We start from the raw sequence: 14,327 nt of genomic DNA, 5'->3' as shown, positions 1-14,327 counted from the left end.
CCAAAATATATTGTATATTTTAATTTTATTGAAACAAATGAAAATTTCATTTATTATAGATATTTTTCCAAAAAGAATGTTAAATGTGATAGGTTTGAAATTGAATAGAAAGAATTATATTAAAATAAAGTACGTTATTATAGAATACTTTCATTCAAACACAGGTTTAGTTATTATTTATTTATTTACTTTGTAATATGTAAAAAAATAAATTTATAAAACATTTAAATGTTATTGAATACCAAAAACAATAATTTGCGAATACAAATGATCTTCAGAGTTTGTTTACACTATCATCCTTGCGGCTCTTGGTAAGATTTACTAAAATTATTTAAGGAAAAATGGCTCTCTACTTAAAATAGGTTGCCGACCCCTGCTCTAGACTTCTGAATTCGAATGCTGACAGGCCCATAGATTTCCCCTCTTCTAGGAACCTCTTACAGCTCTTTGTCCGGTGAGATTGTGTTGTATATATGGTATGGCTCTTTATCCTGGCTTGCAATGTTCTGATAGGTAATTAAAAAAAAATTCTCCTAATATGTTTCAAATGTAATATTTAAAACAGATAAGAAGAATTTTTATGACATTCTTTTGAGGTTGGGACACTCAACTACAGGCGCGACAAAAAGTATTTGCACACCAAGTTTTTTACTTACTTATTACATTTAGGTAATAAAAAATTTCAGTGAAGTGCAAAACATAAAAAGTATATTCAAAACTGACCAAATATTTGAATAAATAATATACAAAAATCTTCTGTCATAGTAAAATAGAAAGAGAAATTAAGATAAACTGCTGGAAAAAAGTATTTGCACATTATAGTTTTCCATTTGTGTAGGGTCTACTTATTTTATTCACTGTTAATATTTTGTAAAAAGCTCTTGACCATCGATAACTGCTTACAACATCTGGGCATTGAGTGGACTAAATTTTTAATTAAATCTGGGTTGATTCTTTTTCATACTTCGACTAAAGATTTTTAAGGTGGTGTCTTCCAATGATTAGGTGTTTCCTTAAGTTTTGATCCAGTATGGTCCATAAATTTTCAATAATATTCAACTTCTTCATGAGCTTTATGTATTATTTTTCTCTTCATTTTACCATTTATCTTCTTCGGACAACCTTTGCGTTTACTGCTTTCCGTTGTGCCCCGTTCCTCATATCTCTTTATAACGTATCTTACAGTAGAGAAATTCAGCCCTAAGAAATCAGCAATTTCCCGATATGATTTTCGTTGACTCCGTAGTAAAATAACTTTTTCACAGGAGCCGACACTTAATTCCCCTTCTTTTCGCCAATATCAGTTTATCACAAGTTAAGAGGAGTTTCTAACATCCAATCACAGTTTAGAATACTGAGGGAAAGAAAGTAATGACGACTAACTAGTGAACGGCCTTTGGAACTTTATAATCAATGTGTGCAAATACTTTTTTCCGTATGTTTATGTTACTTTTAAGTTTTGTTAATTTATAAAGTTAACAGAAATTTTTTATCACTTAAATTAAAAAATTTGGAGAACAAATTGGTGTGCAAATACTTTTTGCCGCCACTGGGTACATATATATATACACTTCAATCTATTATAAGGAATTTATTGAAATTTTGGAATAAGATAGTGGATTTTCGAAACAAAACTGTACTTTATTAAGTAAAAAAATGAACAATATAGGTAAATACAAGTAACGTTCTTACAAAAATATCCACATAAAAATCAAATCATATCACCATTGATCACAGTTTATCATTATAAGAATATTTTGATAACATAAAAAATATTTTTCTAATTCAGTAGAAATATAAAAAAAGAACACGAATTAATTAATTTTTAATGGTAACGTTAAAAATAAAAAGATGTTACTTAAGAGTTCTGCGATAAAAACAAAGTCTAATTAATTGGGGAACATTAAGCAAACTAATCAATTTTGTTTCTCCCTATTCAATTAAAACTTAAAATTACGAAAAATTAAAAATTCTTTATGTCAAAACAAAAATTGGTAATAATAATTAGCAAAAGATAATGTAATTTTTCATAGCAATTTTCCACGACCAGATATAGGCCAAGGAGTTTCTTCAGGGATTTGTCTTACGCCTCTTCCTAAAAAAGAAAGGAAGAAAAAATAACTAGGATTAATTCATGACATCATTTTTAAGGAAGAGAGGAGTTAAATTGTCTTCTTTCAATGATCATTGTATAACATACACAAAAACACCAGACGAAAACACTTCTAAATGATAAACATGCTATTTGCATTATGTGTTTCTGCATTGCACTGGCGCAGCCATAAGCCAAACTTTCGTTTTTTACATGTAAGAATTTAAGGTCTAAATTTTTAAGATAATTGTCAGAATGGTCGAGTTTACATAGTGTCAAAGATGAAAATATGAACATCGGGTTTGCCCAACTTTGTGATCAATCTAATTCTGCTAGTATATTGGCCTGCAAGATGTCGAATGGCAGAAGGAATGAACTTGAATATATTTAAAATAAAACTACTATCTAAAGCAACTAGTACATATATTAAATCTCTGCATTCCAATCCTTCTCACCTAACTTTTCTCTTATTTACTTAGCTAAGAAGGTTGAAATGTTTTTTTTATACATTTATACTTTATTTATTTTATGTGGTATATATTTATTATAATAAATATTTATTCTTCTTATTCTTACATATATTAGATTATGATATTTATTTTTGCCATTAAGCCTTCACCCTCCTCAAAGGTATAAAAAAGCTAGGACAATACATTTTACTTAAATAGAACTTTGGAGGGAAAGGAATCACTCCTTCCCTAAAAATGCTTTCATTCCAATTTTTCCGGGAAAATGTTCAGAAAAGATGAGTGTTTAAATATTTAAAAGAAAACCATTGGAGATATTTTCGAGAAAATTTAATAAATAATAATGTAAAATAAAATAAAAGTGGCACTTCTGGGTGAGGAAGCGTCCAAAAGTCGCTTATTTAGGGATCAAACAAAGAACCCAACGTAATTTAAAGTTCATGTATTTTCTTTTTTTTGAGATATTTGATAGATAGTCCATTTTCTAAAATTCCCTTTTTTTAGACTCAAGAGACTAGAAAACGGATGTTTCTAGTAATAACTCAAAATACAAAACATTTTCACGCTTGTTAGAAGTAAGAGAAAATGAAAAGACCCAGAAGGCCAGATCATGATTTTCTTTTGATGTCGAATTAGACTCACTTACTAACGAAATCAGTTATTGAGAAAATATGATCAAACGAGGATGCATAAGTTAAAGACACTTTTTATATTTGTCGTTCGGTCCTCATTATTGAACAACATTATACGGGGGCGGGGCCACAAAATGGACCATAGAAGGCAGATAAAAAACTTCGTTTGTTTTATAGTACTGATAAAGCCCAAGGTCACATTTTTAAACTCTTGTGAAATCATTCTAACTTGTATGAAAAGTTCATGGAGTTCATTGGATATTAAAAGAAATAGTCAAAAGATGTTGATTTAGGCTCATGAAGACTTGATAAGACAGTGGCTGAACTACCCAAACGCAACAAACATTCACGACTTATTTGGGTAGAGCTACAATGAATAATAGCCACTTCTACAGGAATCTTGCCACCCTGCGGGTATCCCAGTCTAACAATACACTGAACCCCACAAACTCACTGCACACTTACAAATAAATGAACAACCTGCAAAAATAGTTGGATGTACTGTTTAGGTTAAGCAAACCCAGATGAAAACTCTTGCTAATTCTCATAGACTCACTCTTAATACTTCATACTTTACAAATACGCACTTTTTTTTCTTCTGGCTTATAGCCTCTTAATGTGAAACCTATAAAACCTCTTCTCTCAGATCAGTGCATATTCTTCCATTAAAATAAAGAGAAAAAGATGCCAGAACAAAGATTTACCCGATACCCCTTCCCACTAGTTAATATAAAAGACTAGAGTGTAGATGTCGCAAGCAAATGATAATTTAAGACAGATTGATGCCTGGGTAGTTAGTTATAAATAGGTTTAGAATGAGTAACTGTAAATAGGAAATTTTTGGACTTGGACACAAGTAGACGTTTTAGATATTCATATTAGTACACAGATCAAATCAAATGACCTGGCTAGATGGTGAAGCCGAAAAGGAAAGAATTTGTATTTTATATATATATACATATATGTTAAAAAATATTTTGTGTCAGAATAATCAATAGTTTTTCGATTTTTAAGTTTTTAAAGGATGTGGGCGACATATTTTCCTTTGTTTCTATTTTATTTGATTGGTTTGAGTGGACATTGAATTATCTAAATCTTCAAATATTCGTTCTCATATCTCGAAGTAAATGAATATTTAAATAATCTTCTCTGTTACTATCAAGTTTCATTAACTGATCACTTAGTTCCTTTTTTTTGGAAGTACTAGTTTGAACGGATTCGAACCTTAAATTTAAAAAGTCACTTTCACTATGCTTTCGTCAGATCTCAGTGATCCCGTAAATTTCTTTTTTGTAACCAAAGCAGAAAACAAGACACTTTACATGGTAGGAACTGTATGATCTATGACCAAAACGGTTCGTTAGTGAAAATTCAATTGTTATTGAAGGCACTGAAGTGAAGGAGGCACTATTTTAAGATAAATTAAATCAATCAAAACTAAAATCGATGACAGCGTTTATAGTAAATAATCTTATTTTTTATGAATAAAATGGGTAGATTATTATTTATGAAACATGTGAAATAAAACTTTAACATCAGACTTTCTAGTCCAATAGTATGTGCCAAAGTATCAACTAACTAGGGATCAACTGTCAAGATATCTATCAGATAACTATTTAGATCTAAGAACCGTTCAGCTAGCCAGTTGCTATCTGCCTGAAGTAACCATCTGCTAGCGAAGAGACTAAAGTAAAATAATATCTATTTGCTTCACTTACCAATAATCATTCTGTCATTTAACGGGCCAGCAGCACCTAAAATCAAATTAATTTTCTGAGTGTTTCTTGGATAAAATATTAAATTCATAAGTGCTCAGTTGAATGCTTAAAACGGAATACTATCATGGAATGTTTCGAAGTTCTGTGACGGGCAACAAATTTTTCCGCTACTATTTTTTGCTCAGATTAACCGTTTAAGCATGAAATGCATTTGGGCCGTCTTAAAATGAACACCCTGTTTTATATATATATATATATATATATATATATATATATATATATATATATATATATATATATATATGTGTGTGTGTGTGTGTGTGTGTGTGTGTGTGTGTATGTGTTTTACTGTTACTGTAAACTGCTAATACTTTTTATTTGCAAATATCTCACCTATCATTGAACGAGGGGGACGTAATCCTTCTGCCTTTCTAAGAGACTCCTGCTCTTCAAGTAACTGTTGTTCCCTGATTTCCTAAAAATTATAATCATGAAAAATAATGGAAAAAAGTTTTCTGGTATTTAATTGCAAGTTTTTAATGTTATCAATGCATTAAATATTTATTGCAAGCACTTGTAGTTACTTTTAGTTTTCCGTGATCTATTATAGTAGGCATGAAATCATTTTTTTTCTTAGCACTACTGCTTTCTGAATCTTTTGAACTTTTTCCTACAGTCTGCAACAAAAATATTGGGTAAGATTTTAAGTTATATTTAAGTTACATTGTTTTGTTTTTGTTTTCGTAAAGATTTGCAAAAAAACTTTTAAGTATCCAAATGAATAGCAATTTATTATTAGAACGTCAGTCATTATTCTTGACATTTTTATTTGCGTTTTGGAAACGTAAGACTTACAGATAAGATACATTATTTTTCGAAAGGCATCAATAGCTGCTTAGGGTTGATTGTAAGCAATTACTTGAAAGTATAAAATAAAAGATATGGAGTTACACAAAGTTTATAGAAAATCATAAGTGCCTTTTTTCGACTCACAAAATCCGTTCAGAAAAGTCGTACTTACGTTTAACAGATTTTTGACGCAATCCTTATTATGCTATCTGGTAGTGCATAGCACAAAATATGAAAGTTGTCTTCCTGATTTTTTGTTTTTGTTTTTGAGATTTATACTATTTATTATACTATTATTTATTTATACATTGGTTTGTAATATACTAGTTTTCCTTAGTCAGGGGACATCAAAACTAACATTTTGGGTGAAATCTCAAAATCGAAAACCTTCACGATTATAATTCTGTCACTTACTAATAGAGCAAGATTAAGTAAAAAGAATTTTTTAGTACTATATTGAAAAAGGTTTTGTGACATTCATAAAAACTACATTATTTTGACAAATGCATTTGTATCAAATTGCGATTCAAAGTTTTTTTTCACTCACCCTAGTATATTTATAATCCCAGTTGACATCAGCATCTCTAGGACAATGTTTTCCTAGTTCTAGACTAATCCCTACATGCTTGCAACAATGATCGCATATAGTATATACCCAACGAGTCACAATTGATAAAGAACAGTGAATTGTTAAATCTTTTTCTTCATGAAACTGAAAACAAAAAACATGTAATAATTAAAGAGCAAATTTTATTTTATGTAGATAATAGCACTGTAGAGGTGATTCTTATTACAGTAGTTCTTTAACACAATAATTGATAAAAACTACGCCACTGCGACCACTTTGGATCTATAAAGCTCCTACATAGTCACGTTATGTTCGTTTAGACTTTTCGACATGATAAATAAGCGCAAACCCGAACGGATATTGCGATAATAAATGCCAATCCTACTTATAAAAGTTTCAGCGACATTCGCCACAGATACAAATCTGGAAAACTGTAAGTAAAGACCAAAGAAATCGAGGAAAAGGGCACAATTCTGAAAGTTATAACGAATTGAGATGTGCCAAAAGATATAAACTTCATGTAAAGTGTCTATTATGGGAGCATCTATTATATTATACTCATACAAATAGCGATTAGGCGCCACGGTAGCCGAGCGGTTAGAGGCGAGACCTGTAAAGCTAATATATATTGTGGTACAGGGTTCGATTCCCGGTCTTAGGCCTTGGATTTTATTTAATAGTTAATAAAAGAAATTTACAGATAAGTATGTTTGCTAGTCGCCTCCGTACACGACACCTAATTGCTAGTTGGGCGTAAAGCCCGGCTGAAAAAATTGACAAATAGCGATTAGTTTGGAGAATGAGGTTGTTCCTTGAAAAAATACATTTAGAGTGGATCCAATTGTTGCTGAGGTCGATGGGAACGAGAGAATTAAAATGTTCCATAAGAATCATGTTAGGTTGAAAATACCTAAAAAAAAAGACAATGCAAAAGGTATGGACAATAAAACTAACTGCGCTAACCTTCTACCCAAAAGTGCCTCACCAGACTCCAGAGTTATATGTATAAATATATACTACCTGCCTGACAGACGTCCCTCCATAAGCACTTTAATCCGTTAGGTGTGCCCACTCATTTTCTTTATTTTTATAAATCCAATGGAAACTTCATCTAACTAGGGTTGATATTAACAACGGCTTTTTACATTAGCTTGTGGTTTATAAATTATTTACTTAAAAAAGAAAGAGGTTTCTTACTGGACATCCTAGATCTTTTGCATAGGAAAATACATCCTTTTCAATTTCATTTTCAACTATGGCGACGCTAGGCATCAGAGTACCAACACCTTCATCAGTTTGAACGCATTTATTACGAATTTCAAAAAATAATTGTGGAAATGGATATACTCTGAATATGATAGGATTTTCATCTGAAAAACACAAAGCACAAGTCAGATTTAAAAAATGTTAATGCTGAAATTTTTATGTTTTGTTCTCAAGTTATGTGGTTGAGTCGAAAGTGTCGGATGATATATTATGACCAGAAAAATTAATATGTAAATCTGAAAGACTCCCTGTAGTATGTCAAATTGCATAAATACAGTATTATTATTGTAATTATTATATATTCTCTTTTAAAGGAAGTAAACTGTGAGAAAATTAAAATTTTACTGAGTGTTCAAATAAAAATAATACAACAGTAATAAAAGAGAAAGAAATCACTTACTTGATGCTTCACAAAGTGTGGTGAGTGCACTTTTCACAGCAGACAAACACATATTGCTATTTAGTGAGTCGGGCATTGTATAAACAGGAGGAATACAGGAAAGATTATCCTTCTGTAAAATGTAGGGTGATTAGGTCATTAATGATGCTTGCAATAACTGAATCTTTAGCAAAGATATCATCATGGCATGCTTTTTCTTGAACACTGGCCGGTTTCGCGTTTTCATTTATCTACATAGATAGACAAGCATATTTGTGGGTAAAGAATTTTGACTCTAATGCAAAATTTTGATCATGTCACAATACTATCTGACGGTTATATTGTGATGAGACATACGTGCAATGTTTGTGATACTATAGGAATATTATTATTTTTTTAATGTGGGTAAATAGTATCATGACATCACATGACAATGATCGTGATCATAATAAGGGTGGAGGCGATAAGAATTTAATATAAAATATAATTTGATAATGTTTTATTCTTTTGAGAATGGTAATTAACAAAGCAAAAACATAAGAAAAAATAAGAACTTTTCATAATAAAACTATTAGAATATAAATATTTTAAGAAAAAAAAACGATAAGAGACAAAATTTATTAAAAATCCGTTAGATATTTCTGTTAGGAGTGTGAAACAAAATTTGTTTGCAATGACATTCAAAATTCATTATGGAATCATGGTTTGAGGAGATACCTCTACAAGATGTCGCTAACGCCCGATCCTTTTTATAGTTTGTGTGGCGGAATAGCTGATATTTTGTATTGCTTATCTGTTTCGACTTTCGTCCATCATCATATATCATATCTTCTGGTCATATCTTTGACCAGAAAGACAAAATGTCAAGTGATTTAAATGTAATACTAACAACAGTCTTGTACATATGAGGTTCACAGTTAGCAAATTAGCAAATAGCTAATTCAAAAACAAATTATAACTTGGAAATATGGATAAAATTCAAACACTAGATTTGTCTCAATGGTCTCCTAACCATTACTGCTCACTTAAGAAGTAAACATAAGAGTAGAGAACGTGCAGCAGAAATAAAAATCGAAAGTAACAAGGTGAATTACATTTGAATTTTTTTTATTGAAATCAGATTTTGGAAACAATTTTAATCAAACTTAACCTGTAAGGGTTCTCTCATTGTTGGCTCTGTTAAGTATGGATCACTCGGTATAACGTGCGTAAGCTTACATCGACCAACTAATCTGACTCTAATAAGGCTTAAACAACTCCTCGTTACCCAAGGAATCTCATAATTTTAATTTAACGAGATGCTATCAGCAGAAAGGTGGAATTAAGAAGTGGTAATTGACAAATATTCAACATTACGTCGGGCCAAGCAGAAGCTAAAAGACCTCTCCGAATCAATTGACAAATCTTTCAGAAATTGCAATATTACGTTCCCTGCACACCATTAACCAAGAATATACACAAGTGAATAAATACAATGTTTGAATTTTATGATGATAAACGAAGAGAATATCGCAATTAATTTCCGAACAGCCACAAATACCTAATTAAATATACATATAACCATATAATCAAGTAGGCTGCAGAAATAGAAGAAATCCCTTAAGACGCTACTAAAAGCTAACATCGGTGGTATGAAATAATGATAAGAGAAGAAAGCGATCACGAAGGGATATTAAAGTAAAGAAGGTGGTCTTGAAAAAGATTGCTATGAAAGATTTGAATTGGAATGATTTTAGAAAGTAATATTATTATTTTGAGTTGAAACTTTAATTTGAAACTAATTAAGCGTAAAAATAATGAATAATGTTTAAAACAAGCAATTATGTTATTTCTCAACGTTAAATGATCGTTAAACCCATGCACGTTAATTCAAAAATTAAATTTAAAAAAAGGTTCACAGCTATATTGCTGGAACCACTCTCTGAATGACCTTAAAAAATACATTCAACAAAATTACAATTATAATCTCATATGACTTAAAAATACTTACCGTCAAGAAATTACGTATTTTCGTAAAAATTTTGTAATAATCCTTTTCACCACATTTCCAATCATAAGGTATCCCGTGAGTTTTTTCAGCCCAGTCCTTTGCCTCAAAGCGCAAACCCAAAGGAATTTTACCTATAAGTAATTTTATTATACATAATTTAAATTCTATTTATTTTCATAATTTTAATAATAAAAATAATGATCTTAGCTGTCGATACGCAAAGGAACAAATATAAAAGCATCTTTTCTTATAAACATATATAAACCAGTAAAAACTACATTTTAGGTGTACCCGATTATGAAATCTACAAGGCATTTTTATTGGATCCCTTTTGATTCAGGCCTTTGCTATTTCACTAAATCCAGTCAATACCAATTACATCTTGTTGAGAATGAACTTTATCTTTTGGCCCAAAGGGAGCAGTTCTTCCTAATCTCTAAATCTAAAAGTTGAAGGCTTAGATTTAAGCCGCAGAAGAGGTTCAGAGAACGCAAGCAGAACGTGGCTGACAGCAGCAGGTTGACTTGTATTACTGCAACGAAGGCCGTTTTTAACGTTTTATGTTTAAACTTTGCAACCGTTAGGATTTCTTTTGGTTATAAATCATTTATGAAGAAAATACATCATTTAATCTGTCATCCAAAATTTTGAGCCTTCGAAATTTTTCCTATAACTGGATCCATCTCTCTGCAGATGCACATATCATTTGAATTTCCAAAGCAGAGAAATGCATTGACTGCCTTCTCATTCATCCATTATGTTCATCTAAGATCTCTTTCTCACCTTTACAGAATATTGATACGATGGCTTTTCTTTAGACCCTGTCTGCAATGGCATAAGAAGTGTAATTCACAAGAAGACTCAATAAACTGTCTTTCTTTCTATCTAATATCTAAATATGGGAATTACATGTAATAAAATGTTATCATGTAAATGGAGAGGCTCAGATCTTCTTTTAATGAGAATGTTTGTATACATCCCACTGGTTTTACTTTTTACTCAACAGGAACACGCAACAAGGTGAGAAGAAACTGGTCATTGAAACTCAAATGGCGGTAATATTAGGGAGGTGCATCACAAGTCAGCTTTTGGGCTATCTTAGGATTTGGCTTATGTAGTTTCTCTAACCAATGTTAACTGGTCGCGATGACTGGAGCCATACGGAATACTCCCTCCTTTCGCAATTCATTTCTATTTAATGTAACTAGATAACCATCAAATATTGATAAAATTTACCTGGATCTACGAAAAAATGTATGGTGTTTAAGAGGCCGTCTTTTAAATTGAACTCTGAAAGTGCTATCTCTGCTACTGAATAGAAATCATTATCTCCTTTGTAAAAATAATTTACATGGCATAAATAAAACTTATGAGTTAACAAAGCTGTAAATGAAAATATCATTTACTTAAAATAATTTTCAACGTGTCCTGCGAAAAGAAGAAACAAATTATTTCAATGTATTACTTGTTGTTCGGTCGAGATTCCGAACAGTATTTCGAATTGTCTGAAGCATAACGTTCATATATTCCTCTTGCTCTCTAGCTTCTGCATCGATATCAGCATAGCTCACTCCTAATGATGTAAACTTATGCCGACTATCTTCATCAGTGCCTTTAGCAAGACTAGCTTTTCTATTATAAAATTCTTTCTCCTCGAAAGACATCGCCTAATAAAAAAATAAATAAATAAATTAGGATAAAAAGTAGATAACGTTTCACTTAATAATCAGCCATTAAAGTACAGGAAAAAAAAAATTAATAATTTTGTCTTAAATGCACTTCTCTCACACATTTCTCATTACACTTACTTTCAGCACATAAAAAGAGGCATACATTCAAGCAGTTACGTCAAGATTGAAAATGTAGTAACTAAACTTACTCTAACGTTTTAAATCACGAAACCGTAATTTCTTTATAGCTGGAAAACCTATATTCTGATGAATTGCTGTGCCTCACGCTAATTGATTATTAAGGTTATCAACATTACAAGACCATACAAATTGGACTAGGATAAACCATCTCGAGATTTAGGATTGCTAAAGTATGAGAATGAAATGATCTTACGGATGAAGTGGATAAATATTTTTTCCACAATAGACACTACAAAAAAGTTCATAATAAAACTTCGGAAGTATGAAGGAATATTGTTTCAGTTTATTATTTTATGCTAATTTCCATGTTAGCCTATGTAATGCCAACGCCAATAAAGAATTTAATGTGGCACCCAGTAGTTAGAACAACTCCTACATTCTTGATTTCTTTACGAGTCTGGACAGGGGTTCCTGATGACAAAAGTTTTTCTTTTCCGGAGATGCATTTCTCAGCCATACAAAGCTATAACACTAATATAATTTTGAAGTAAAGTGCTGTGTCATACTAACAAGCTTTATGAATTGAAAATAATATAATGTTAGACATTAAATGTAAAAATGCTCACATATTATTACTACATTTAAAAAATCTGAACTTTTTCTGATACTAATTGCCTATTATTATCAGCTGATACACAAACATCAATTTTTAATAATTGCAAAACATGTGACTTCTTATGTTAATAAAGATCTGAACACAGGGAAATAGTTCAGGTTAGAACTATTCTATTATAGATTATGTTATCAAAGCAAATGACAACAGTCAATTAATTGTGTCCTATAAGACCTCTATGGCAGTTTAATATATCAAACTTTGTGCGTAAATATAGGAGTCCGTTAAATATGAGTGAGATGAGCTCAAGTTTGGCTCTGCCCGCTAAATCCACATAGTTGTAAACATCAACGACTTCTGAAGGCTATCTTACATGTAACGTCTAGCACAAATGCCTAATCTAAGAGTATTTCTGTTTCAGGTAGGCTTCTGATGCATCTTTTACATTCTATTGACTACTTACAAAAATGTTTAGTTGCCTTTTTCGCCATTAATAAAAATCTACTCCAAGTGATAAAAATGTATTTCAAATATTATAAAAATATAATTACACGCTTCAAGTAAGCAAAAGTTCCGAAAACGATAACCATAGTAAAAATGTCAATGACTGATAATAATAAGTAAGTAAATTGTATATTTACGGTCCACAATGGATTAGCAAAATCTGATACTTCTTTCAACCCAGAAAATTTTCTTCCTTTAGATTCCTCTAATTCCCTTAATTCTTTCATGAAGTAGTAGAAACCATTTTTTATGTTTTTTTTAGACTTAGGCGCCATGTACTGAAAATATTACAAATATTAATAATCCAGTTTAAGGTGCAATGCTATTAAATGATAGTTGAAATGATAATAAAATGATCTTGGATATAATTTACTTCAATTAAACCTTTTCCTAATTGGAGGAGTCCAAAAAAATTGCTAAGTAAAAATGTTAAATGAAATTATCAAAACAAGTAACCTTCAATCCTAGACGAGAGTTAACCCACTACAGATAGACTATTCGCAACACCACACACGACCGGACACTGTTCGAAACGCGCTAAACACGAATTAACAGCTAGTTAGATACATATGTTATCTCTAGAATGAGGAATGATTGCTTATCAAATATATGAATAATATATCCGATTTTACAGGATATCCCAATTTTGCTTGGTTTTTTAGAGAGATTAAGTGGTTTTTTTTTAGAAATCTGGCTCATTAAATTTTATGACGTGATGAAAAAATATCCTTTTTATTAATTGCAGATAACATAAAATCACCATTGGTTTAAAATTTTTGCCTGGCATATATATAAAGAAAAAATAGAAAGTACACAAAAAGATTTAAAAAACATTGTTCATTTGATCTTGAACAATAAAAGAAAACAAGAGTGAATAAGTAGAGCGGTAGGGGCAAGATGGTGTGTGTGATGGAGATGGAGGTTACTTAACTCAGTTTAAATGTTAGGTTTCATGTCTTTTTATTTTGAGTCATAATATTCTGAAGAGTCAGTTATAGCAGTCACGAATTATGTACATTTAAAAATGAGTATCGTGGTATAGATTCATAAAACTTATTAAATATGAAAATAGTTGACAATTCTCTATTAGTGTTGAAAATGAACAGTATTTTGGTGTAACAATGAATAAATTGAAAAGTGTCCTTTCACAACTTATTCAACCAAGTTTTAAGACATCTGATGACACGGTTTTACAAAAGCTATTTGACCAGATATGTATTTTATCTAAAGGTGACTTTTGTATTTAAACTATCTTTTAGATATTTAGAAACCTTTTTAGCAGAATTTAGAATTCAGCAATAATTATCTAAAATAAACGTAATCAGTTAATTTTTAATATGAATTAGATATTACATTCTTCTTGTCTGTAAGAGTGAGCTTTAGAGTGTTAAGATTTAAGAGTGAAAATCTTTAAACGACAATGAAGATCAATAATAGT

General features: G+C 30.8%; 2 protein-coding genes across 22 annotated transcripts in view; one reads left to right on the top strand and one right to left on the bottom strand.

Moving 5' to 3' along the window:
- Positions 1-1,616: 1,616 nt before the first annotated feature.
- On the bottom strand, positions 1,617-13,503 carry mael (germ-plasm component protein maelstrom). Of its 6 annotated transcripts, none has more exons than XM_074142082.1 (12): positions 13,346-13,503; positions 13,027-13,167; positions 11,427-11,628; positions 11,198-11,344; positions 9,962-10,092; positions 7,993-8,104; positions 7,524-7,696; positions 6,306-6,470; positions 5,494-5,586; positions 5,303-5,384; positions 4,910-4,945; positions 1,617-2,095 (listed from the first exon to the last, which is right to left on the bottom strand). In XM_074142082.1, the coding sequence occupies exons 2-12, from the start codon at positions 13,162-13,164 to the stop codon at positions 2,028-2,030; spliced, it is 1,347 nt and encodes a 448-aa protein (XP_073998183.1). In that variant the 5' UTR covers positions 13,165-13,167; positions 13,346-13,503; the 3' UTR covers positions 1,617-2,027. The 6 variants fall into 6 exon arrangements, with proteins under 6 accessions (XP_073998183.1, XP_073998182.1, XP_073998184.1 ...); XM_074142081.1 differs by having other exon boundaries at positions 13,263-13,421; XM_074142083.1 differs by having other exon boundaries at positions 13,274-13,421.
- Positions 12,633-14,327, top strand: part of LOC141461235 (uncharacterized) — a 25,318-nt gene continuing 23,623 nt past the window's right edge. For 15 of the 16 annotated variants that reach the window (XM_074142063.1, XM_074142057.1, XM_074142055.1 and 12 more), the window contains exon 1: positions 13,757-14,119. In XM_074142063.1, the coding sequence (XP_073998164.1) occupies positions 14,011-14,119 (109 nt within the window). In that variant the 5' untranslated portion in view covers positions 13,757-14,010. Of the gene's footprint in view, positions 12,807-13,756; positions 14,120-14,327 lie in introns of those variants that run through there. The other variant, XM_074142067.1, reaches the window with a different exon arrangement.

The sequence above is a fragment of the Rhodnius prolixus genome, unplaced genomic scaffold (assembly GCF_049639745.1).
Source record: "Rhodnius prolixus isolate KJV_2025 unplaced genomic scaffold, Rpr scaffold_6, whole genome shotgun sequence".
Taxonomy (NCBI): Eukaryota; Metazoa; Arthropoda; class Insecta; order Hemiptera; family Reduviidae; genus Rhodnius; species Rhodnius prolixus.
Note: the sequence above shows the minus strand (reverse complement) of the source record. Positions and strands in the feature narration are given on the sequence as shown.